This window comes from Heterocephalus glaber, unplaced genomic scaffold, assembly GCF_053883595.1.
Source record: "Heterocephalus glaber isolate CG9 unplaced genomic scaffold, H.glaber_assembly_v1.0 deba00001564, whole genome shotgun sequence".
Taxonomy (NCBI): domain Eukaryota; kingdom Metazoa; phylum Chordata; class Mammalia; order Rodentia; family Bathyergidae; genus Heterocephalus; species Heterocephalus glaber.
Genome location: NW_028258351.1, coordinates 1,226,327 through 1,252,428, shown reverse-complemented (window position 1 = coordinate 1,252,428; position 26,102 = coordinate 1,226,327). Strand labels below are relative to the sequence as shown.

At 44.0% G+C, this 26,102-nt stretch overlaps 1 protein-coding gene and 1 long non-coding RNA gene across 3 annotated transcripts in view; one reads left to right on the top strand and one right to left on the bottom strand.

The window, feature by feature from the left end:
* Window positions 1-997: 997 nt before the first annotated feature.
* On the top strand, window positions 998-3,109 carry LOC147823767 (uncharacterized). The gene is made up of 2 exons (XR_015443149.1): window positions 998-1,032; window positions 1,594-3,109. It is a non-coding gene; the product is annotated as an uncharacterized LOC147823767 (long non-coding RNA).
* Window positions 2,752-26,102, bottom strand: part of Ypel2 (yippee like 2) — a 63,988-nt gene continuing 40,637 nt past the window's right edge. For both annotated transcript variants that reach the window (XM_004870354.3, XM_004870355.3), the window contains exons 3-5: window positions 12,231-12,274; window positions 11,083-11,191; window positions 2,752-7,442 (exon numbers count right to left, since the gene is read on the bottom strand). In XM_004870354.3, the coding sequence (XP_004870411.1) occupies window positions 7,353-7,442; window positions 11,083-11,191; window positions 12,231-12,274 (243 nt within the window). In that variant the 3' untranslated portion in view covers window positions 2,752-7,352. The remainder of the gene's footprint in view (window positions 7,443-11,082; window positions 11,192-12,230; window positions 12,275-26,102) is intronic.

Below are 26,102 nucleotides of genomic sequence, written 5' to 3'. Positions count from 1 at the left end.
CCCACTCTAAATTCAAAGTAGACTTGAGCGATCTGTAATAATATATATATATATATTGTTTTCGTACCAGGGATTGAACTCAGGACCTTGTGCGGCAGGCGCGATGCCACTGAGCTAAATCCCCGGCCCTTTTTTGTTTTACTTTTTTTTGTAATAATATTTTTTGTTTTGAGGTCTCACTATGTTACCCAGGTTAGCTTTGAACTCCTGGGCCCAAGCAATCTTCCTGCCTCAGTCTCCCGAGTAGCTGGGACTACAGGCACATGCTACCACACACAGCATTAACATTTGATCGATTCCTTACTATGTCAGGCATCAGGCTGAACTTTTTCCATAGATTATCCTTCCAAAGGGGAATTAGTGCTTGAATGAACCCACGTCCTCTAGCTCCAGAGCCTGCCTTGTGCTCTAGTTTAGGACAGGAGCCACATATTGGCTTCAGACAAAAGGATTTATGCAGGACTGCCTCTGTAGCAGCAGCTGCCTGTGAGGGCCCGGTGGGAGGGTCTTGGGTGACATGGCTGGAGTTTGGGTCAATTGTGGAGAGAAGGCCACAAAACCCTTCCTTCTGCCATTCTGCATAATCAGTACCACTGACTTTTTGCAACCTGGTTCAGTTTCTCCATTAGACTGTGCACATAACAGATGTCCCCCCCAAATGCTTGCTGAATAAAGGCAAATAACACTGATCATGAATAGTATATTTATCTTATGTATGAAACATTTTATGCTGAGGTTTCATTCCCTTACACTAACATGTTAAACAAATTCCCCCTCCCCCTATAGTAGAGATTGAACTCTATCACCATTATACCCATAACCCTTTATTTATTTATTTATTTTTTTGGTACCAGAGATTGAACTGGGGTCCACATTTTGAAACAGGGTTTAAATCACCCAGGCTGGCCTTGAACTTGTGAACCTCCTGTTTTAACCTCTCAAGTAGCTACAATTACAGGTTTGTGTCACCATGCCTAACTAAAGATTTTCTTTTTCCAGGTACTGGGGATTGAACTCAGCCTTCCCACTGAGGTACATCTCCAGCTCTTTTTCAATTGTTGAGACAAGGTCCCGCTAAATTACACAGGTTGGGTTTGGGCTTGAACTTTTTTCCTGCCTCAGCCTCCTAGAGAGCTGGGATTACAGGCGTGTGCTACCATGCCCAACTTAAACAGATCAAGCATTTATTTGGCACCTATTAATGGAAGTACTAAGGAAACCTATGGAATGAGTTAAAGAGTATTAAGGAACAAATCCAAGCTTATATTCAGCTATGGAACATACATTACTTTTCAAGTAGCACTGATCTTCGTAGCTGTTTTATGTTAATTTTCTAATTTGCATTCCCTCAAGCTTTACTTATTATTGAGCAGTCAAGGTGGACAGACTGGAAAAGTGTCTTGTGAAGCCACAGCAGAATTCACAAGGCTGGAGGAGAGAGGCTGGAACTTAGAACACGGTCCAGGGGGAGAACCAGGGGGTGAAGTCAGATGGGGCTTCCTGACCCTGACACTAATAATGCAAGCTTGCAAAACCTCAATTTCATCAACTACAAAATGAGGACAATCAGCATTTGTCACTGCTTTCCCACAGGATGGCCAGGAGTCCTGGGACGATGTGGCAGCACCTCATTTCAGGGTCCCTGCTCAAGGTCATAAAAACAAAGAACCAACAACGCAGGGCCTGGCACCAGCCCAGGCCCTCCGTGAACATTCCCGTGCCCTCCTTTTCTCCCAGCCTGATCTTCTAGACAGCCACAGCCACAGCCACCACAGGGGACGAGAGCCTGAAAGATCGAGGGCCCAAGGATTGCTGGCTTGAGACTGGTTGTCTCCTGCACATGTTATTTTTTTCTCCTGCCACTGTCTGTAAAAGGCAAACAAGAATGAAACAACGACAGGCACATCCACTGAAGCAAAACAGGTCATAGGAAGACAATACACTCAATGACAAATAAAAGTCAACAGGGTAGGTAAAAATGCGTGGGAACTAGGGAAGGTGTTTTCTTGTTTATAAACAGGCTTTTAAAATATTATCACCATCGTAAATAGACACACGCTTGGTGTTTTAGTATCTTTCTGTGACATTTAGGCTTCTTGTACAAGGGAGACCACCATAAGATACGGACACACACCCTTAAATGTACAGCCTTCATGAATGAAGGCACCACACACAAAACTGCACTTACAGTGACTGGGCCTTCAAGACTGGAGTTAAGGCAACTGGGAGAACAAAAAACAGTTGATCTCTTAGGCTGACAGAATTGCCTCACCCAGTGCCTGAAATCTAATACTTGTTTAGTAAATATTTGTTGAATGAGAAGACTTGACCTTTATTTTCCAAATATTATAACCGTGAATATCTATCACCCTTCCTTAGCCAACCATTCAGAGAGGATTCTACTTCTTGACATAATTTTGGTGCTTTACTTTTTCCCCCTTTTACTTAATGCAATCCAAAGAAAATGAGGTTGTCAAAAAACTTAAACACAGTCCAAGAAAACTGGTTAAAGGTTATGCATGCATTTTTAGATAGCCAAAGTCAGAAGAAACATTTGCTGATAAGCAGGAGACCTGCCTTATATTCATTAACTGGCTGATTGTCCTTAGGAAAAATAACCTCTTAAGGTGTCAGTTGGCAGATCTGTGATGGGGCTTAGACAGACAACCTCCTGTGGGCCTTTCCGTACTGGAAATGTTAAATGTCAAGATTAAACACACTGGGTCAATGAAGACAAATGAGCTCTCCACAGAGTTAATATTTGAAAACTTTATTTTCTCAAATGAGCACCAACACAGATTGGAAATATGACAGAAACAATGCACTTTTCTCTACGGTAATACTGAATCACTATGTACAAATACAGGAAAAGGTGAAGACAAATTATTCAAAAACAATTACCTTTGTTACTGAAGCAAAATGACCTGAAAAATGCCACCAAAAAAACCAAAAACAAACAAAAGAACAAACCCAAACCCAACAAATACAGTTTGTAAACACAAGCATAAATAGACAGATTCTATATTATAAGACAGTCTCTGCAGGTTGGGAAAAAGGAATCAACTCCCACTTTCTCCAAAAGGTTATATAAAACATGGGCAAGAAGACCTGGGTAATAAGAGAATAGCTTGTTTCTTCTCGGCTTTCTCTTACTGCCAGTAGATTTCATGACTGTGTTTTAATTTTTTAAAAAATCAATCATTTATTTCCTGTATCCATAGGACTAGCATTTCTCATTTTAGGCAGATTCTTTTAAAATACATAAATTGATTGTGTTCAAGATTTGATTTCCCAGCCTCTTCCTGAACCTGAGGCAATCTGACCTTAAAAAATAAAAAAAGCTGTTTACCTACAAGGTATGTGTATTATGTTATTAATGCTCTTTATCCCAGACCAGTTAATGTTCAACATCATTGGTTTCTAAAACAACTGGAGCCCTGGGATACATGATTAATACACTCACATCTCATTCAGAAGCACAGATTTGACTCTGCTTGATCTTCAGAGGTTTCCTTTACAATCTGTAAAAGTTGAGCACTCAAAGAAAAAAGAACAAACTGGCAACAGCTCCGTGCTCAGGAAAACAAAAGCCTCGTGGCTTGTGCTGTTGGTCCACTCAGAAACAAAAACAACCAGAGAGAAAGAAGAAAAACCTTAACGCGCCCAAGGTGTAAACTGTAGGTAGTGTCCCCAGTAGAAAATAAAGCAGGAGGCACAATCCAAAGTGCTTTCACTCATGCGCACACACGCACGCAGGCATGCGCGCACACACCCACACTTAAAAACAAGATTCTAATTTGTTGGAACTTCTTCCAACAAGAGCAATTACCCTAAGTCGTTACTATTAAATTTACTTGGTTTTATTTACGTTCTTTTCTAGCCAATACTACTGCCAGAAAATATTTCAGTTCTCAACTGGAAATTTACTGCAGAGTCTGTTCCACTGGGTGGGGGGGAGATACAGATAGGGATTGCTTTAAAGCCTTGATTCAGATTAAAGTGACAGAGATCTTAAAAAAACCGAAAGTATATTGGTGATTACTGTTTCCCTTACAATACACTTCAAGAAATGCAGAGGAAATCATAGAATTTAAAATGAAAATAAAAAGTGCTCTCAGGGGATCTGAGAAAACAGCACCAAATATATTATTTAAAAAATTAAATATTATATACAAAAGTATATTTCACAAGCAACTGTTTTATATATATCTATCTACTTGAAAATCTTATTATAAAGGGGACACCTCTTTCGCACACATTGATCCGCCAGTAGACGTGCTGTGTCCTATCTACACGATCTTACGGTCATAGGTGCTGGGGCCGCACTCAGTCAGGCCCAGCTGAGAATGTGTGGGCATCAAGTTTGCCTGTGTTTGATTCACGTCAAATCAACCCATCAGCAGCCTGAGTCTACTATGTGGGGCAGGGGGGAGGGGGGCTGGTGGGTGTCCTCCAGGGTAGCCAAGGCCATGGGACCTAGGCTGACACAAGGGAGATGGAACTCAAGTCTGCCAGCCGGGCTTCAGCTCAAAGCGAAGGCATTGCTGGCTGAGGTATAGAGCTTCATGCCTTCCCTTTCTCACTTCTCCCTTCCCCTTCCCTGCTCCTGCACCCTCGCCCTCGTGTAAGCAACAGACTCGATTCCCTGAACCCATGGGGAGGGGGGTGAATGAATGAGGTCTTTGGTTATGCTCTGAGTCAATAATTTGGTGAGGAAATTAAAAAGAATAAACCGACAGAGGCCTTGCATTGATGTATCTCCATTGCTCAGATGCGGCCTCTCCAATACTGCTAAATGTTAGAACGACAAGCCATGAATGGAGTTAACAGTGTAAGAAGCACTTTGGGTTTCACTGACACAAAGGGAAGCCTAATGAGTTTTGTTTTTCTTTTTTTCTCTCTCATAGCTATGGAAAACCAACACTCATTGCCTTGCACCAAGTATGGTGCCATACACCCTTTGGATGCTCAGTGGACAGTAACTGAAACAACCAGAACGGGGGTCTGGCTGGGGCCTGCTCTGACCCAGGCCCCATCTCTAAGGAAGGACAGTGGCACACTGGTCTCTTTCTCTGCCCCCTGACAATCTGGGGCACCCATGTCCAGTTTCTATGTCACCACATCCCAACTGTAGTTTTAGAGACAAAACATCTACCTAGATTGGGCTCCCTCCCCTTTTTTCTAATGAAGTGGACTCTTAACAGCCAGGACACTCTCTAGGCAAAAGACCTAATCAAATCCATAAATGAAGGCCACTTCCTTTAAGAGGGACAAAGAGGGGAAATCCATGATTTCTGTGCTGGAGAGCCAATTTACGAATGTGAAAGTTAAAAAATGTTTATTGAGAACTTGGGCCTGGAAGCCAGAGGACAATGTCTTTGGAAGTGGAATTACTTCTGAACCTTCCAGTCTGTCTTGTAATAAAGTAGGGAGAACAACTTAATCTCCAGGGCTACTAAAGCACTGGGAAGGGCAGGAAGTCAATTTCTAGGAACGCTTTGTTTTGGGGAGGAGAGGCAGTCCGCTGCTGGACATGGGTCATCCTGCTTTCTGCCATCCTGCCATCTACTACTGGCAGGGCAGGCCATGCCAGTGTCCAGTCTCCCATTCTGCAGTCAGCACATGGACACAAAGAGGCATTTCCATCATAGACTCACTCCCTACGGGAATTCGGTTTTGTTACAGGTGTGATTCTGAAAATGTCCTGGATTGGCTGCTTTAATCTTGGTTAATTGATTTTTACAGATTCTTAGCTTCATGAACGCACTCTTTTTTTTTTCCTTTTGAGACCTTTAAAGCTGCATTTTCCTATAGGATCAGCCTACTTGCAGAATGAGACGCTAAGAATTACCCAATACACACATATCTTAACGTTTTCCGTCTATGAAATGAAATTAACTCAGTGAAATGAGTTTTGGTCATGCACCGTATATTGGCTGAATTGCCGTAGAACAGACTTCACAGTGTTGATTAAATGTAACAAACTCTTTCTCTCAAGCCTTACAGGGATTTGTTCTCCACTTCCTTAACACAATGAAGCTTGGATGGGAAGTAGGGGCAGAGGATAACACTGGAATCTGTAACCCCCCCACTACTGGACCGAAAGAATAGATCTGTTGCTATATAAGACTTTCAGATCCAGAACAACTAGGGCCATGAGGAATCCACCACCCAGGTTATCACTAGGCTCCAAGCCTTGGGTCTGTTTTTCCATGGTCTACAATGATGGAACTGGACAAAAGCAGCTGAAGCACAATGATCAAAGGATAGCTGACCCCACTGATAACCAAAGAAGAAATATGCACTAATCTGGTCTATTCCCCCCATGGTTCCTCCCAATCCCTCCCCCTGCCCTATCACTCTTATTAAGGGTCAGGAAAAGAAAGGTGGACATTCAGAATTACTAACTGGTTCTATGCCTTGGTGTTCTGGCTCAGTATCTGAGCCATTCTTCAGGAGCTCCCAAGCTGCAACACTCCCTTATGCCCTGCTCTCCTCAATTTCTGATTTTACTTGGTTGATGGTCAAAGCCTTTGGGACATATCCATCGTGCGCTCATTGCAAATGACAGCTCCCTCTCCCCTCATCTTCAGTGGCTAAGGAGGCAAAGAAGATGATTACCCAGAGGCTGTGTGAGGCATCAGAGTCATCAAAACCCACCAGGGCTTCACCTACCTCACTTCCTGCTACCCAGAGTTTCCCTTACTCACCCAGAGAGAACCAGGCCCTTTGCCCCATCAGCTACCATTAGGGCCCCTTCTGTGCTCATCTGCTGTCCTGGCACATCGGGTGTCAGGAAGAGAGGCTTCTGATCAGAGAGAATGCAGTCATGAGGTATTTTTTTTCTCTTTGTCCTTTTAGACAAGTCGAATATTTCAAGCCTAAGTTACCAGGGTTCCAGGAGCAGTGCAGTTCTGTTCCTACTTCCACCCTCCCGCCCCTGCCCACCCCCAGGACCTCAGGGATCCCCTTTTCCTTCTTCCTCACGCCCACATGCCACTGCTCTCCTGACAAGAGGCCATCAGGCAGCTCTTGCAGGGCCCTGGGGCTCTTTGCGAGGTGGGCTGCTGCTGGGTGGTCAAGGATCTGTTCCTTTAGTTGTTTTGTTTTCAGCAAACACGAGAACAGAGAGAGAAGCCAGGATCAACTCACAAACAGAAACAAAGCAAAGAGACAGAGACAGCAATTTAGAGGCCAGTCACCAGAAAGATGGTGTCAGGGTGGGAGGATGCCCCAGATGGCAAGGCCCCCAAATGGATGGAACCAAGTGTTCAGTCACTCTCTCACGCTTGGGTAGAATGTTCAGTTGGATGGCATTCACGTGGACACTGGGTTGGGTGGCTGCTGCCTGCTCAGTCCCAGCCATTGTCCTTGATCATGTGTGCTAGTTCAATGATGTATTTGCCTTCTTTATATTTCTGGCTGCTTTCAAAAGCATGTTCCTAAAAATAAGAGAAAACAGACTGAGTGACCAGAGACAAACAGGTGACTTCGGTGCCACAGAAATGGAGGTGTTGCTGGTGACAGGCATCGAGACACGCAGGTCTGGTCTGAGCATCACCAAGAGACTCCTACCACTCAACCACTCCGTGTCCCAGCACCTCACTGTGAACCGGGGCAACAACAGGGTGGCATCAATACTACAGCAGAACTTCTTCAGGATCTTTGCTCCGATGTCATCATTCCAGTAAGGTCTTTCCCAACTACTGTACTTAAAACCCGAAGTTTCACCTCAGCACTTCTTTTCCTCCCCCTGCCCCAGCTTTATTTTTACCCACAGCACTTGCCACTTGCCAACACACAGTTTGTGTTACTAGTTTACTGTCTTCTGTAACGGTAACTTATGAGGAATGATCAAAATACACAGTGAATGTATGAATTTTTTTAAATGTCATAGGAAAAAACACATTGCCATCAACCCCCTCAAAACACTCTCCTTTGTTTCAACCACACTTATCCCATTGTTCTTGCCACTTTCTGAAGCAGTTCTAAAAATCTTCTTTCATGCCTGTCTTTATGAGGCACAATCAAAACTACAGTGAATGCTGCTGCAAAGTGACTGTTTTCCTATTAAGTAAAAGAAAAAAGAAAACCCAACCGCTCCTGAGCCACACTTCACTTATAGAATGCTGGCACTGGACTCCAGCAAAAAGAGCACCAGACCTTGAGTCCACAGAAGCACCCTGCTGATCTCATTTCTACTGCTTCATTTAACCACCTTATTTCTACTTAATGACAAAATTGGGCTACTCAGGATTATTTTGAGATTCAAAATAGTTTATCTACTTCACAGGATTATTCCGATGGTCAGAAGAAATAATGAAAGAATGGCACACTGGATCTGGCACACAGAGCAATACCATCTGAGGAGTTTTCAATATTCAGGGAGCTGGACGGGACTCTCATCTGGTGCACATCACCTGACAGCCTTTCTTTCCCCCTGGCATCATGACTGTGAATGCCTTCAGAGCAGGGACCAGGTCCCATTCACTTTTTTCTTCTTTTTCTTTTAGTGTTTTTTTTTTTGAGACAGGGTCTTGCTATGTAGTCCAGGGTGGTCTTGAACTCATTATGTAGCCCAGGCTGGCCTCGAACTTGTAGCAATTCTCCTGCCTCAGCCTCCTGAGTGCTGGCTTGCTCTCTCCCTCTCTCCCTTTCTTTCTCTCTCTCTCTCTCCCTCCCTCCTTTTTTTTTTTTTTGTTACTGGGGATCGAACTCAGGTCCTTGTGCTTGGGAGGCAGGCAGCGGAACCACTGAGCTAAATCCCCAGCATGAGTGAATCACTTTACCTGAACCTCAAGCAAGGAGCAAAACCAAGCAACTCAGGTTATCTTTCATTACTGTAACCCAACACATCCTCGATGAACAAGACAGCCAAGAGGCTAGTAACACAGGAGGGGGCAGAAGATTTCTTGATAATCTAAATCAGAACTGTGCCCCCCACCACCCATCAGCCAGGATGGCCTGTAACTGCACAGAGGGGTTGTGCCAAAGTCCAGTTTCTCCCACAGGAACAGCCACGCCAACCACAGGGAGCAGGGGCTAGCCATCCTCCAACAAGAAACACACTATTGAGGTTCTTCTTTCTTTCTAGCGCTCAACACTCCCACGGAGATGAGAAACAGAATCTGCAGGTTGCACCGCCAAGCACGACCACAGCTTCCACCTGTGACAGGTTTTGATTTTGTAATGACTTGTATATTTTCAAATTTTATTTACATGGAATCATACTTTTGTGCCTGGTACCTATTGCTCATATTATTTTACATATCCCCCAATAACTTTATTTTTCCTGAGCCATACTGGACCCACGGCAAAACTGAGCAGAATCTACCAAGGTTTCTGGTGCATCTCTACCTAGACCTCCCACATTCAGAATCTCACACCAGTGTGGTCCGTTAGTGACAGCCAAGGAACCTACTTTGACACACTTGTATTGCCCAGAAGTTTTGACTGCTCCCTCGCTCCATCTTCTTCCTAAGCCAGGGCAGACAGTGTACCCCAAGACAAGATGGGGAATTTGAGACATTTTACATAAAAAAATTGTTGTCTTAGAAACAGAAATATAAGTCTTTCAATATCCACAACAGTATTAAGAAAAGAAGTCGTGTACCATGCATGTGTGTACATATGCAGGCTGCAAAAGTTTTGCCAATGACAATGAAACAATTTATGTTTATTTTTATTGAATATATATCTATGAGGGCCAGGAATATAGCTTAGTGGCACCACCACGCCTGCCTGGCAAGTGCAAGGTCCTGAGTTCGATTCTTGGTACTGGAAAAAAAAAGAAAAAAAGAAAAAAATATATACTCTATGCCAAGTGATGAACTAAGGATTTTACAGGCCTATCCTATTTAACACCCAAAAACCTTAAGTATTGGGAAATTGACCATAAGAAGGGGCCCCCAAACAGGTGGCCAAGCAAGTGATGGAACCCAAATTTCATCTTGACTCTAGCTGCATAAACCTCTAGTCAGGCAGGGTGTGATGGATGGTGCATGCCTGCAATCCCAGAACTTGGCAAGCTGAGGAGGACTGCCGGAGTTTGAGGCCAGCCTGGGCTGCACAGTGAGTTCAAGGCCAGCCTGAATTACACATTGAGACCCTGTCTCATAAGAAAAAACAAACCAAAAATTAAAAAATAAACCTCCAGCCACATGGACTGTGGAGGCTATGTGTATGGTTGTGTGGTGAACCCAATGCATGTTAGAATGCTCAGTATCCAGTGTGGTGTTTTGTTTTGTTTTGTTTAGATAGGGTTTTACCATGTAGTTTAAGCTGTTCTTGAACTCACCATGTAGCCCAACCTGCCTCAAACTCTCAGTGATCCTCCTGGCTCAGCCTCCCAATGCTGGGATTACAGGCATGAACCACCATGCCCAGTCAAGTCGCCAGTGTTTTAAAAGTAGCAGATCCCTGCCTTTTTCTCTTTCTCACCCTGGCAAAGGATTGCTTACTCTTCCTAGGTCCCAAGGGGACCTTAACATTTTTTACTGAGTTAAACAATGAAAGATATCCATTTGGGAGGGTCCAGCCACAACAATACCTCCCAGTGTACATTTAAGATAGTATCTGATGATGCCTACCTAGCACATGGCCTAGGACCCAGGTGGTTTTCTAGGAACATTTATTCCAGCATGAGAGTCGGACTACTAACCAGAGTCCCATCCTGCTTTGGTAACATCTAGGTAACCTTGGGCATACTATTAATCTTCTTCAGCCTCAGTATTTTTGCCCATAAATAGGGATGAAAATAGCACCTAATCCCTAGGGATGCTGTGAAGAGCGAACAGGATCATGCATGTCTGGCACACAGTAAGGTTTCAGGAAATGTTCTATGCTGTTACTGTTAAGTCTAGAGTGGGGTGTGTTTGTGTGTGTGCATGCGTCTTAGCGACAGAGATAAACCTGGCAGACGGATGGCTATGCCAGGTCGTGTTCTTTGAACATGACTTCCTGTCCTGGTCAAAGACAACCCAACAAGGCCATGGGAAGCCAGTTGCAGAAAGTATTTTTTGAGGATGAGGCCTTCCACTCTTCCCTTTATAGCCTTCTCCCACCAGATGCCTTGGTACTTACATATTTCCATCCCAGAGTGGTTTTGCAGTTTTCACAGTAAATGTCTGCGACTGCATGTAGTCCTGTTAACAATACTCGCTCTTCTGCAGGCCCACAGCCCACATTAACTCTATGCCAAAAGACAGAAGGAGAGAGAGTAGTTAGTCACAGGTACCAACATCATTAGTTGTTCAAAATGAGCGGCCAGAAAGCTAAGGCTGCATAAGGATTTCCCGGGGGAAACCAACACTGAGAAGAATCTGGCCAAAAACTGAAACCAATAATATCCCTGAAAAGGGAGCCATATGGAAACATCTCAGTTGGAATGAATTTCAGATCTGCAAGGCTGAATTCAATGGGTCTATTAAAATAGTCCTCCATTGAGACTTTGCTCAGGATTTTTCTAATAAATACTCTTCATCTTGTGACATAAGGGGACAAAATGACAACTACACTGTGCAGTCCACAGCCAAAAATTTCAAACATGATGGCACAGTCTTGTCATCACAAGGATGGGTGAGGCCTGAATATTAAATATGCCATGCTCTTCACAGAGGACCTATTTGAGGGTGAACGGCTAGATTTTCATTTTTACAGTTCATCAGGCTTACGTGAGCTTTGCCTTTCTTTCCAGGAATTATAAGTCACATGCCCAGTGATGACCATCAGGGCTGCCCACACCATGTCTGCAGTAGGAGACAGAGGCTCTTCCCTAGCTGAGCCCTCCCTCCATCCTTGGGTTCTTCAGTGGTTCTTGGGGAAGATTTTTTTGGGGGGGGTACCGGGGATCCAACTCGGGCCCTTGCGCTTGCGCAGCAGGTGGCGAAACCACTGAGCTAAATCCCCGGCCTCAGGGAGAAGATCTTTTGCTCACTCTCATTCTCTTCCCCAATGACAAATCTCTGATCTGGTTATAGGACGTCCTTAGAAGCTTCCTCACTGTGGGACTACAGTGCCTACTGAGGACAGTGTTGTGAATGCATTATTTTTAGCCAGAGATGCTGCTAAAAAATTTTCCCCAAAGGTAACCAACTACCTATTGTAGAGTCTATTTTTATTATGGCAGAGCCTGCCAGGAAGGGTTCATTGTTGAATGTCTGACAGCTGTTTTTCCCCCATCCCTCTAAATTTGCACAAAACAACAGATACACCAATTCAGAGACACTCACACTGAATTAAAGAGATATGCTCGTCCTTGACTTCCTTGGAACGACTGAAATGCAAGAAAACAAATCGATAGTTAGATATCCATTCCACCTACCCATATGGGAAACCAACCCCAATCTTAGCAAGCATGACCTTCCAGGACTGCAAAGCAGAAGGGAGCACTAAGCCAGCTAATAGTCTAGCTGGCAGATGGCATGGGGTGGGGTGGGGGAGGCAGAAGAGAGAGCTAAAGAGCTCAAACCAGCCCACACTTGGACTATTTTCATTAGCTCAGGTGAGAAAATGAGAGAAAAAAACCCAAACTCTGCTGCCATTAAAAACTTCTTCCCTGGGCCAGGGATTTAGCTCAGTGGTTTCGCCGCCTGCTGCACAAGCGCAAGGACCCGAGTTCAATCCCCCGTACAAAAAAAAAAAAAAACTTCTTCCCTCCTGACATTGCCTGATAGAATTAATCCACCCGAGAGAATTAATCCACATTGGCTTTTCTAGTCCCAGCTCACTATAACCATGTGTGCTGGCCACCACATTCGCACACCACCTGGGGCATGGGAACCCAGGACGAGCACTTCTGCTTGCTCTGTTGGCCCAGTCCTCCTGAAAACAGCAAAGAATCCCCAGCATAAGAGGAAACTATGACACCATGCTTGTCATTCCTCTTGCCTTCTGGGAGGTCTTCACTGCCATGACAGTTTCGATCTCCTGAGTGGGAAGCTCCCTGTCTGAAAGTAAGCAACTTGATCTCAAGATCACAGAAATGCTCACTAGGCAGAAATCCCATTTTTACCTCCAGCCTAAATATACACATCTTTCTTCCAGCCAGAGAGTGGCAGGGAGCAGCGTAAACAGGATCCTGAGGTTGCCATGCAATCTGGCATCTACTTCCATTAGTACAAGCCCTGTCCATGCTTCCCTCCTCTGGTTACACCGAGATGTCTGGCTGACATGAGTCAGCCGTGTTCTGCACTGCTGCCTGCATTTTTAATGTGGAATGACAATCGTATCCAGAATTTAACATCCTAGTCTTCTCTGAAAACCACCCTAGAAACAACTCAGGAGGGACTCAAGAAATCTGGGGGTGACTGGCTAGCAGACAGTTAAAGGGCAAGAGCACCAGACAGGCCAACATCAGAAGTGCAAGACTTCAGGGTTTGGTGCCACCAGCCAGAGAAAGGCAAAATTCTTTACCTGTGGAAAAGCTGCCTCAAGAGCAGCTTAACCATTGGTTGCCTCCAATATTCAGATGCACCGGATGTCCTCAGTCCCAGGTGCAGCTGCAAGCAGCAGATGTTTCCCAGCTGCCACCCAGATCTAAACCAACTCTCTCCTCTTTTGGGTCTTGAAACAGCCCTGGAGAAACACAGGACCTCCCAGGCACAACTAAGCAGCTCTGGGTGTCACAGGCTCCAAGACAGCTGAGGTCCACCATGCCAAGTGTTTCCAGAAGTTCGTGTCCCAGTGACAGACCTACACTTGGAAACACTGCTCAGCCTTCGGACACAAAGACACCCCAGGACTTTGAGGGCAGCAAAAGGTTGAAGATCTGGCTCTGGCCAACTCTCCACGCTCTTCTTCTCTTCCTACTTTCCCATGTGTCCTTTGCTCTAGTCAAGACAAGCCATGTGTGGTGGTTGCACGTCCCCAACTTGGTCCATGCTCTTCCCTGTGGTCCATGTGATCAACTCTGAGCCTTCCTTCTGTTCCTCTCTTTCTCAAGGCTTTCCCTGACCTCCTTGCAGAGGAACCACTGCCACCCACACTCTGGACTCCTCCTGTTCCTGTGTCGTCCTTTCCCTTTAGCACTTAACATACTGAATGTCAATCATCTGTTCACCTGATTCCCTCCCTGAAGGCACAGGCCATATCTTTGATCTCTGAACCCCCAGCATATTGCATGTGAATCTGGTGCACACAGGTATGAGTTAAATATTTACTCCACCAGTGAAGTGGTGACGCACACCTCTATTTTTTTTTCTTTAAACAACTTTATTGAGGTATAATTGACACACAATAAACTGTACATATCTGAAACTTCCTACTGGATGAATTCTGACATCTGCTTATGCCTGTGAGATTATGGATTAACCACCACACCCAAACATTTCTGCACGCCTCTCTGAATCCAGCCTTCCCTCCCCTCTGTATGCCCTTCTCATCTGTGGACCCACAGGCAACCACTGCCTTCTGTCACCCGTTTTCATATTCTAGAACTTTTATAAATAAAATTATACAGTTTATAATTTTTTTGTCTAGCTTCTTTCACTCGGCATAATTCTTTTATGATTCATCCATGTTCTATAAATCATTAGGTCAGTCCTTTTTTATTGCTGAGTAGCTTTCCATTCTTCAGATATACCATGGTTTATTTTTAGTTTGACTTTAATAAGGAACTAGTTGACTGCCAAGTCCCCTTCTAGCTCCAGAATTATATTCCCTTATGATTCCATGGTCCTAATTATGTGTTACCAGGTGTGTCACCCTTCAAGAAATATTTGCCAAGAGCTTCAAGCTCAGAACATGGAAGAAAGTGGCCATGTGAAAACAAATCCTAGAAAAATAGCTAGAAAATAACATGAAAATAGCATCACCACGTACGACAGGAAAAGGGCTTGACAATGGATTTATGTCTTTATTTGGGGGGAAGGGGGTTGAGACAGGGTCTCACTCTGTAATCTAGGCTGGCTTGCAACTCACTATGGCCTCAAACTAGGCTGGCCTCAAACTCACAGCAATCCTCCTGCCTCAGCCTCACAAGTGCTGGAATTACAGGAGTGCACCACCATGCCTGATTCACACTTTCTTACACACTCATTGATCACCTGCTATCTGTTAGACATGACTAGGAATATGGGGAGAGCCAACACTATAAGACTTTCCAGGGCAGCAGTATCCCCAGGTTTGCAAGACAACCCTCCAGGGTAGGGAGAAAAATACTAGAAAATGTATCCATTTTCATCTGAAAAATAAGTTTCACTGAGCTTTTAATGGACATGAAAAACCAAATAAGCACTAATTCAATTGTAGTGGGGGACCTCAATACCCCACTATCACAAATAGACAGACCATCTAGAAAAAATATTAACAACAAAATTCTAGAACTGAACCAAGTTATGGAACAAATGGACTTGATAGATGTTTACAGAGTGTTCCACCCCACAAAATCAGAATATACATCAGCTGCACATGGGTCATTCTCCAAAATAGATCATATGCTAGCTCATAGGACATGTCTAAGTAAATGTAAAAGAAGTGAAATTACCCCCTGTATATTACCACAACATAGTGCAATAAAATTGGAGGTCAATAACATAAGAAATTGCAAAACTCCCACAAACACATGGAAATTGAATAACACCCTCCTGGAAAACCAATGGGTCACAGAGGAAATTAAAGAAGAAATTAGACAGTTTCTACAAGCAAATGATAATGCCAGTACAACATACAGGAATCTATGGGACACAATGAAAGCAGTTCTAAGCAGGAAATTCATAGCAGTGAATGCTCATATTAGGAAAACAGAGAGAACTCAAATAAATAACCTAATGCAGAACCTCAAGCTCCTAGAAAAAGGAGAGCATAACAAACCCAAAGCTCGTACAAAAGAGGAAATTATAAATATCAGAGCAGAAATCAATGCAATGGAGACTAAGAGAGCGATACAAAACATCAATGAATCAAAGAGTTGGTTTTCTGAAAGAATAAATAAAATTGATAAACCTTTAGCCTACCTTATCAAAAAAAAGAAAGAAAAGGTTCAAATCCATGCAATTAAGAATGAACTAAGATACAGAGCCAGGTGTAAACATACACACAAGGCAAGGGTGTTTTTTTTGTTTTTTTGGTACCAGGGATCCAACTTGGGTCCTTGTGCCTGCACAGCAGGCAACGAAACCACTGAGCTAAATCCCCGGCCCTAAACTGTCATTATTTGCTGACAATATGATACTTTACATAGAAGACCCAAAAACTCCACCAAAAGACTTCTAGACTTAATTGACAGATTCAGGGGCTGGGGATTTAGCTCAGTGGTTCTGGTGCCTGCCTTGCAAGCGCAAGGTTCTGAGTTTGATTCCCGGTACCAAAAAAAAAAATTTAATTGACAGATTCAGTAGAGTAGCTGGATATAAGGTCAACACTCAAAAAACAATAGCCTTCTTAAACACAAATAGCAGACTCACTGAGAGAAATTAGGGAAACAATTCCTTTTACAATAGCAACCAAAAAAATGAAACATCTAGGAATCAACCTAACAAAGGAAGCAAAAGACCTCTACACTGAAAACTACACCACTCTAAAAAAGGAGATCGAGGAGGATATAAGAAAATGGAAAGGAAAAAAAAAAAAGAAAGAAAAAGAAAATGGAAAGACATCCCTTGTTTCTGGGTAGGAAGAACCAATATAGTGAAAATGGCCATATTTCCAAAACTACTATATAGATTTAATGCAATGCTGATTGAAATTCCAACAATATACTTCACAGAACTAGAGAAAACAATCCAAAAATTCATTTGGAACCAGAAGAGACCTAGAATAGCAAAAGCAATTCTAGGCAACAGAGACATGGCTGGGGTATCACAATCCCCAACCTGAAACTATACTGCAAAGCTACTGTGATAAAAACAGCACAGTATTGGCAAAGAAAAAGACCTGAGGATCAGTGGAAATGATTAGAAAATGCAGAAACAACTTCAGACATACTCAGCCACCTCATCTTTGACAAGGAGCCAACCACCCTCATTGGAGGAAAGATAGCCTACTTAATAAATGGTGTTGGAAAAACTGGATTTCAACCTGCCAAAGATTAAAACTAGACCCATACCTATTACCATGCACTAAACTAAGATCAAAGTAGATTAAAGATCTAAATATTAAGACAGAAACACTTGCTGGGGATTTAGCTCAGTGGTGCTGCTGCCTGCCTCGCAAGCACAAGGTCCCGAGTTCGAGCCCCGGTACCAGAAAAAATAAATAAATAAAGACAGAAACACTAAACTTGCTGGAAGATAAGTTAGGTAGAACTCTTGAAGACAATGGCATAGGAAAAGACTATGAACAAAACTTCAGTAGCACGGGAACTAGCACATAGAATCGACAACTGGGATCTCATCTTACTAAAAAGCTTCTGCACTGCAAGAGAAACCACCAACAGAGCTAAGAGACAACCTACAATGTGGGAAAAAAATTTTAGCAGCTGTACCTTAGACAAAGAACTACTATCTAGAATATATAAAGAATTGAAAAAAATCAGACCCCCCAAATTCAAAGACCCAATTCAAAAATGGGCATCTGACATGAACAGACATTCTCAGACAAAGAATTAAAAGCAGCAAATAAACGTATGAAAAAATGTTCAACATCACTGGTCATTCGAGAGATGCAGATGAAAACAACGCTGAGATTCTACCTCAACCCAGAAAGAATGGCTGCTATCAAGAAATCAACCAATAACAAATGCTGGCGGGGGTGTGGGGAAAAAGGAACCTTTCTCCATTGTTGGTAGGAGTGCAGACTGGTGCAACCACTGTGGAAATCAGTATGGAGATACCTCAAAGAACTAGGACTAGAGGTCCTATTTGACCCAGCTATTCCCCTGCTGGGTATCTTCCCAAAAGAATTAAAAGAATCATACCACAGCGATACATGTGCACCCATGTTTATAGCAGCACAGTTTGTAATAGCTAAAGCTTGGAAACAGCCCAAATACCCATCAACTGGAGACTGGATAAAGAAGATGTGGTTTTTTTAATAAAATGGAGTACTACTCAGCCATAAAGAATGAGAAACTAGAGTCATTTATAGCTAAATGGATGCATACTGGGGCCATACTCTTAAGTGAAATAAATAGGACACACATGTGTAAATACCAAATAGTTTTTCTGGTTTGAGAAACTGAAACCCTTTCCTGGGCTTGTAGGCATCATGCATGCACCCTTCTGCCTTTGCTTTTAGCCCACGATAAATACTTTTCCTGTGCTACAGAAGTTATACTGATGCCATAACTTTTTTTCCCCCGGTACCAGAGGTTGAACTCAGGACCTTGTGCTTTTGAGGCAGGTGCAGTGCCACTGAGCTAAATTCCCAGTCCATATCTTTTTAGGATGACAGCGTACCACGAAGAGGTTCACTGGCAACAAAGTCCCTGAAGTGTGTGCCATACAGACAATCGACATCTGGCAGTGTTTTCTTTTTTTCTTTTTTAATTAATTAATTTATTTTTTAAAGTGTTTTCATTTTTCATGATTTTGGTGGTTCAAGGTGATTATGTGAATCACTGCTTATACAAAAAAGAGCATATTCAATCATATACACCACCTTCCATAAAATAAGATTAAAAGCAGTTTATAGCCAGGCATAGCAGCACACATCTGCAATCCCAGCACTCTGTGAGGCTGAGACAAGAGGATCGCAAGTTTGAGTCCCACCTGAGCAACTTAGAGACTTGGTGAGATCAGTGTCTCAAAATAATAAAGAAGGGCTAGGGGCATAGCTCAATGCAAAGGCCCCGAGTTCAGTCTCCAATACTGCCAAAAAGAAAGAAGAAAACAGGGGCCAGGGATTTAGCTCAGTGGTTCTGGTGCCTGTCTCGCAAGTGGAAGGACCTGAGTTCGATCCCTGGTACCAAAAAAAAAGGAAAAGAAAAAGAAAAAAAAAATATGTGTGTGTGTTCATTAGATTTTTTTATACGTAGTGCATAGCACTACACATACACAATTTACAAGTAAGTGCATACGCACAAGAATACGCTCAAACAGCTTAAAGATAGGCCACTGCCCTGGGGATTCCTGTGTGCTTCAGGGCACAGCCCCAAGTAGCCTCCTCTAGCCTGACACAGACAGAATTCCTAGAGAGAGCAGGGCTGAGGGGAGGGTGCCGGCAGGGAAGAGATCCGCCAGCCAGGCTCAGAGATGCCTCACAGGCCAGGACCATACAGCTCCCGCAGGCCGATCTTCCAGGGAAACAGAGAGCGTGCTGGCAGAGGCCCACATTGGACCCAATCCGGGCTGTTCTGGTGACAGCACCTCCCCGGGCACCCCCTGAGAGGCAGTGCCTATGAACCTCTCTTTCCTCAGCCTGGTACTCGGGACCAGCTGCATTTTCTAGGCAGACTCTGGAAGCTCCTCCACCATGGCTTCCTCCCTGGGGCCCCTGCCAAGTCAACGTTTATGATGGGAAAAACAGCCACTGAGAACAACAGGCATTTTGCAAATAGACACAGACAAGAATAGCCCCGGCTGGGTCTCTGTATCCTGTGGGACTGGCCCAGCCTAGCACAACCTGGCACAGCCTGGCGCTGCCTTGATGAGGGTGGTACTGAAGGTGGGGAGTCTAAAAGGAAGTTAAGGAAGCAATTAGAATGAAGCAAACAGAATTTCAGACCAGGAGATGCCAAACAGACTGTCAGACACATTTGTTTGCTGTCATTACTGCCAGGCAACAAAGCAGTTCTTTTCCATGTTGTGTATCAACCAAGGCTGGTGAACAGGCCTCCAGGAAAGGGTTTTTGTTTTGTTTTTTAAAACCCACACAAAACTTTTCTTCTGTCTTTTAAGTAAAGTAATAGTTCCAAGCCCAGCCCTTCTAGCCAGCTCAAAGGAACGGAAAGGGCTTTGAGCTTCCTGTTTAGTAGCCAAAACCACTGATTTCTGGCCCCTTCAAATGTCTGGAAGGCAGCAACTCCTTTTTAAAAGTAGAACCATTGAAAAATGAGTATTTGTGGTAGGAGGCAGCAACAGAGTGAACCCGTGGGTTCCTGCCTCTTGGGGATGGGTGTGAGTCCTAACCTTGAAGTCCTGGTCACCTGGAGGGGCCAGGAGAGGGGCAGACCCTCTCTCAAAAACTCAGGCCCCTCTTGCCTCGGGGAAGGTCACCCAGGAGCAGCAGAGCGGGTGCTCGGGAGGTGCACAGAGAGATGAGGGGAGCAGATACCCACCAGCTGCAACATCAGAGAGAGGCGTCCCTGCATATACGAGGATCTAGTCTCAGCACTGGAAGATGGAGGTTCAAATCTTGCCTTTAAAATTTCAACTTAGTGGCTATCTGACCTCTGAAGAATTATTTAACTTCTCTCAGCCTCCACATTTTTTCCTCTGCAACGGGAAACCATGCCCCTTTCACAGGGCTGCTAAGAGCAATCAGTAAAACAAAGTAAATGCAGTACAGAGTAAAAAGGGTTCCATCTTTTCCTTTTCAGCAGCCTAGAAAAGAAATGAACAGGCTGACTATAACTGACTCGGTTCTTCAAACTTCTTTGCTTTGGTGACTTTCATCCTTCTTCCTCTCCTGTTAGGCCCAAAGGCAAGGCTTCCCCTCTTTGCAACCCAGTATATTCATAAAAATAGGAGGATGGGACTTGCGCTCCACATCATACTTTCCAGTTAGAATAATTTGTGAATCCACCTGTGGAGAAGCACTCGGCGCTTGCTTCTGCAACATGCCATTCATATACACAGGGTTAACTGCACGAGCTTCCAAGAGTAGATCACCAGGTCAGAGTCTTACTTTGCCATATACTAGCTATGTTACTAAGCTGAGCAAGCCAACTGGCTTCTCTGAGCCTCAATTTCCTAATCTGTAAAATGGGCACACTGAAAAAAAATACTCTCAATCACACCAGATTCACATAAAAAATAAATTAGATGGGCCAGGGATTTAACTCAGTGGTTCCGGCGCCTGCCTTACAAGTGCAAGGTCTTGAATTCGATCCCCGGTACCAAAAAAATAAAAAATTTAAAAAATTTAAAAATAAAAACAAATTAGATGACTGCATAAAAATGCTTCATAAACTTCAAAAGTGTATACACAGGGGCTGGGGATTTAGCTCAGTGGTTTCAGCCCCTTCTGCGCAAGTGGCAAGGACAGGAGTTCGGTCACCGGTACAAAAAAAAAAAAAAGTGTATACACAATTCGGTGGACCTTGGCATATTCACAGTGTTGTGTAGCTGTCACCATTATCTCACGCAGAACATTTTTACACCTCCCAACCTCACACTATTAGCAGTCACCCTATGTTTCTGTTGCCCCCAGCCTGTGGCTACCATAAATCTACTTTCTATCTCTATAGATTTGCACAAGGCACTGTAGATTTTAAGGGATGGTTACAACTGGTCAGCTTTTAAGTACTTTTGCGCATGTCAGGGGTAAGATAGCAGAAGTGCTGAGGTAGAGGCACAAAGTAGGGTTAATAAAATCCCTGCCCTTGGGGTGTTGGCTGATGGCCACGAACCCCTCAACTCAAGAGATCTGACATTGTGCAGGGAGCGTTAGAGCTGTTCCTTTCCCATTGCCCTTCTCAGTCTTTTCCATGATTAGGCCTGTGGGGTTTTTTGGAGTCAAGTGAGCCACTGCTTCCATTCCAAGAGGTTAAAACCCAAGTGAAAAAGCACTGGGTCCTGTGTGGACTTCACCCTGGAGGAAACATACGGAGAAAGTGAGAAGAGTGACAATAAAGGACAATGATGAAAACCTCCAGAATTAGAACAGCAGTGCAATTTAAAGAAACTGAACATTTAGCTAAGAGGAAAGAAGACGAAAGGGGATTCCTTCCATCTTCTCTATAATAAGAACAAGAGGAAATGGACTTAGGTGGAAGTAAGAGAGACTTGAGTTAATTAGGAAGAATTTCCTAACTCTGTGTGATTTCTACACTGGGACATAGGTCACCAGAGGACTGGGATAGGACAAAGCCATTTGTATGTGTTCAGGATTCTCCAAAAATGTTCACGTTACCTGCCCAGAAGCCTTGGGGTGAGAGTGAAAGCCACTGGCCGCTTGGGGACAGGAGGATGGCTCCCATAAGGCCCTGCTCCTGTGGTTTTGAGCTTTGGGAGGTCTTACTTCACCCTCATTCCCTGAACAGATGGAGGGAGGGGCAGGGAAAGGACTGGCTCGAAAGGAGGAAATATCTGCTGAGTGGAGTCATAAAATTCCAAGGGCATGGGAGCATTCGTGATGCCTGGGACTGCAAAAGCAAAAGGTGCTGAAGGGCCTGGGTGCCACATTTTATCGCTGAAAGGGGGAGACTGTGGAATCTAAGCCACTTTATCATCAGACTTTTCAGGTTCCCTTTCTTGCTGGCCTATGCAAATAGTGGAGTTTCGGGGATGGGCCTAGGGCAGTGATGGCGAACCTTTCAGAGCTTTCAATGATGCAAACAGCCCACTCTGGCATATGTGCCGGAGTGGGGCAGAGAAAATCGTGCTCCCTTTTGGGGCCACGTCTGCCTGATGGGATGCAGGATTCAGAGCCTGGGAGGCTGGGACACAGCCCTTGGTAGTGGTGTAGCCGTGTGTAAGTCTCGTCATCCTTTGGAGCCTCGGGGTCCCACGTACTAAAGGGAACAACACTGCTGATTCCATGATGCCCTGTTCTACAGGGATGTCGTGAAGATTAAGTTAGTGTGCATATATGAAGCCCAGAGCCCAGTTCATAAGAAACATTTAATAAATGTTTCCTTTCACACCACACAAGCCGTCAGGCTTGAAAATGGAAGCTGCAAGACCAGTCTGGAGCAGCTGCACTGTCCTGCAAGGGCGCCCAGACACGGCCAATCCCCCGCTGCCGGGACAGACCCACAGCTCCCCTCCCACACCTCTCAGCCGTCCTAGGGCCTCAGCCGGGCCTGGCAGTGCCAGGCAGTGCAGTCCTGATCTGCAGAACTGAGAGCAGGATGGGCTCTCCAGTCTGTGGCAGAGCAGTCGGACGGGAGATGCCAATGTAAACACGCCGCCGGCAGGAAAAGCCAGATGCTGCCAGCTCTCTACATCCTGCGTTCCCTCCCTCTCCAAAAGAGCAGTGAGGCCTGGAAAACATGCATTTTTCAGAAGGGCAGGGAGTGGAGGATGGCCAGACTCCAACATCCCCATCCTCTCTGGAACAAAGGCTGGCAAGTCCCCTTCGCTAGGTCTGTTCGGGTAGGGTGGCGTCTGAGTTAGAAAGTGGGGTAAGGGAGTCAGGATGCAGCGGGAGCCAGCCTTTAACAGCTGCGCCCTCCGCAGTTCAAATATAAATCTAAAACTTTAAGAGGACTTTAATACTGGGGCTCAAATTTCTCTCAAAGCCATCAGGCCTTGGAAAACAACTGAGTTGCTATTATTAAAAAAGATAAACCAGGCATGGTGGTGCACCCCTGTGATCCCAGCACTCTGGAGGCTGAGGCAGGAGAACTGCTGTGAGTTTGAGGCCAGCCTGAACTACACAGTGAGACCCTGTCTCAAAAAACCAAAATAAATAAATAAATGAATGAAATAAAAATGATAATACAAATTAATATGCCTAGGAAGTATATACTCCTGTTTCCTGATTTTTATTTCAGTCTAGATGCCTGTTCCAAAAGTCAATGAGGGATCAGAAAATGAATATGTCCTTAATAATACAAAGGATATCTATGAAGGCTATGAATAAAACCAACAGGCCCTCTAAAGTATAGGCCCTTCCTTGCAACCAGGCTAAACAAAAAGGCCGGATAAAGCCACCTCCCAAGGCTGAAGTAACACTCTGTAGAAGAGACTGCTTCCTAAATATTTTCTAACAAGCAATCACTATAGTGAAATTGCAGAGTTTGTAGATAAAATTGAAATAGTTCATTAAGAGAGTGGAGCCAGAAGTGGTGGGGCACGCCAATAACCCCAGCTACATGGGAGGCTGAAGCAGGAGAATCACAAGTTCAAGGCCAGCATGGAAAACTTAGTGAAACCCTGTCTCAAAACAGAAAATAAAAAGGGTTAGAGATGTAGCTGCCTTGGGTTCAAGCCCCAGTATGCTTTAAAAAAAGGGGGCGGGGAGAAAGAGAGATTGGAAATTGTGAAATAACAGTAATGACTGACACTTACTATGTGCCAAGCAGGATTCAAATCACAATTTAAACCAAACTAATCTAATCCTCAACTCGATGAGGAAGGTACAATCATCCTTTCCATTTTACCAGGGAAGAAAGTAAAGCAAAGAGTTTAAGAAACATGCCTAAAGCCAAACAACCAATAAATAACAAAGACCCAGGCAGTCTGGCTCCAAAGTCTAGGGGGAAATGAAGATGGGGTAACGAGGGTGTTGTCCAAGTGACTTCCTAAAAAAAACAACAAAAGAGAGCTTAACAGAAGCAGACTAACACTGACATGCATGTAGGACACCAGAGTGTACAAAAGCACTTTCACACACATTTGTGATTCCACCTCCAAAACAACACAGGAAGAAAGTGAAGCCCAGGGCTGCTAAAATAACTTCCCCAGTTTCACACAACTAGTAAGTCAAGGTTAGAACTTAAACCTCAGGCTTTGGCTTCAAATCCAAGATTTTTCTACAGGGTATTCACGTGGAAAATCTGTCTCTTTAATAAAGAAGGATGGATCAATCTGTCAGAACTGATGAAAATCTCATAGGTTATTCAAATTCCTCTGCTCCGGTTCCATATTTACTTAGTAACTGTCTAATTTAATTCTCTTGCTTCAAGTGGGTTTACATTCAAGGAAGATAACACACAATTTTCAGGATTATGTGCTCCACTGTAAATTAATGAATTAGAACTCCGGTTTGCCAGTCAGCTTCCTCTGTGTCATGTTACAGTGAATCACTTCAGCAGAGGGGGTCACTCTTGAGTGAAAATCTTAATTTGTGAATCTGCAACATTTAAAGCTGACTGAGGACCACCAAGGGAATGGTCTAAGACACAGTCTGAAAACAGCTTTTCCAGCTCACCATTGAATGAATAAATCTTTTTTTGCTTTGCTGCCTCCTGTCTACTCTGCCATGGACTGTTTCTCCTCTGTGATGCCTCTCTGCCATGCTGCCCTGCCTTGAAGTCAGCCTAATATGGGCTGAAACCTCTACAAACTGTGAGCTGAAATAACTTTCTTTCTTTAAAATAAATAAATAAATAAAAATAAATCTTTTTCACAAGGCTCCGGAAAAAAAAAATAATTAAAAGGTAACTACAGGAGGATCACAATGTTTTGTTTCCTTTTGTTTTTTCCTGAGGCAGGGTCTTGCTGTGTAACTCAGGCTGGCCTTCAACTCACTATGTAGCCCAGGCTGGCCTTGAACTCATGGTGATCCTCCTGCCTCAGTCTTCTCAGTGCTGGAATTACAGTGCATCACCAACCCATCCAGGATCATCAAGTTTGAGCTTAGCCCAGGGAACTTAAAGAGACCCTGTCTCGAAATAAAAAAGGGACTGGATGTGTAGTGAAGATATGAGTTCAACACCCAGTACTGGGTGGGGAAAAGAGCACCATAAAAAATCGCTTCTTTCTTTGGGTTGGTATCTGGACTTCGTGGCTAAAATGGACAAGAGCTATAAAGAGAGAAATGTCTATATAATCACAGTCTACTGGAATCTCATACAGCGAATTCTAGTTTGGATGTCGTGGAAGACCTCAGAACACACATCTGACTCTGTCCAGTTTTAATTTCATGGACACCTGCCCACTGGGATTTGAAAGATCCTGGGCAATCAACGATTCACCTGATGCATGGCTCTTGTTTCATTTCTACCAAACCTCACCCTTGATATTTCCAAGGACAGAAAACAGTGCACCCTAAGGAAGCCCATTCTAGTGCCCATTACTCTGCCTCCTTAGAGCTCCCAGGATCTCCTACCTGTCAATATCTGGCACTATAACTCTTCAGTTATAGATGAAAAGTTCTTAATTTTTCTCACATGAAGGTTTCATTCTATGGGCTAAACATCTCCCAGTTTGGTAACTTGGTAGAATGAAAGAACTGGATACAGTCATGTGCGGCATGGTGACATTTTGGTCAGCAGTGTATGCTACCTACAACAGTGTTCCCATAGGGCTGTATCAGCTAGTGACATCATAGCCATCTAGATTTCTCCGAAGTGTTCTATGATGTTTACACAACAGTGAAATCTATTATTAGTGACA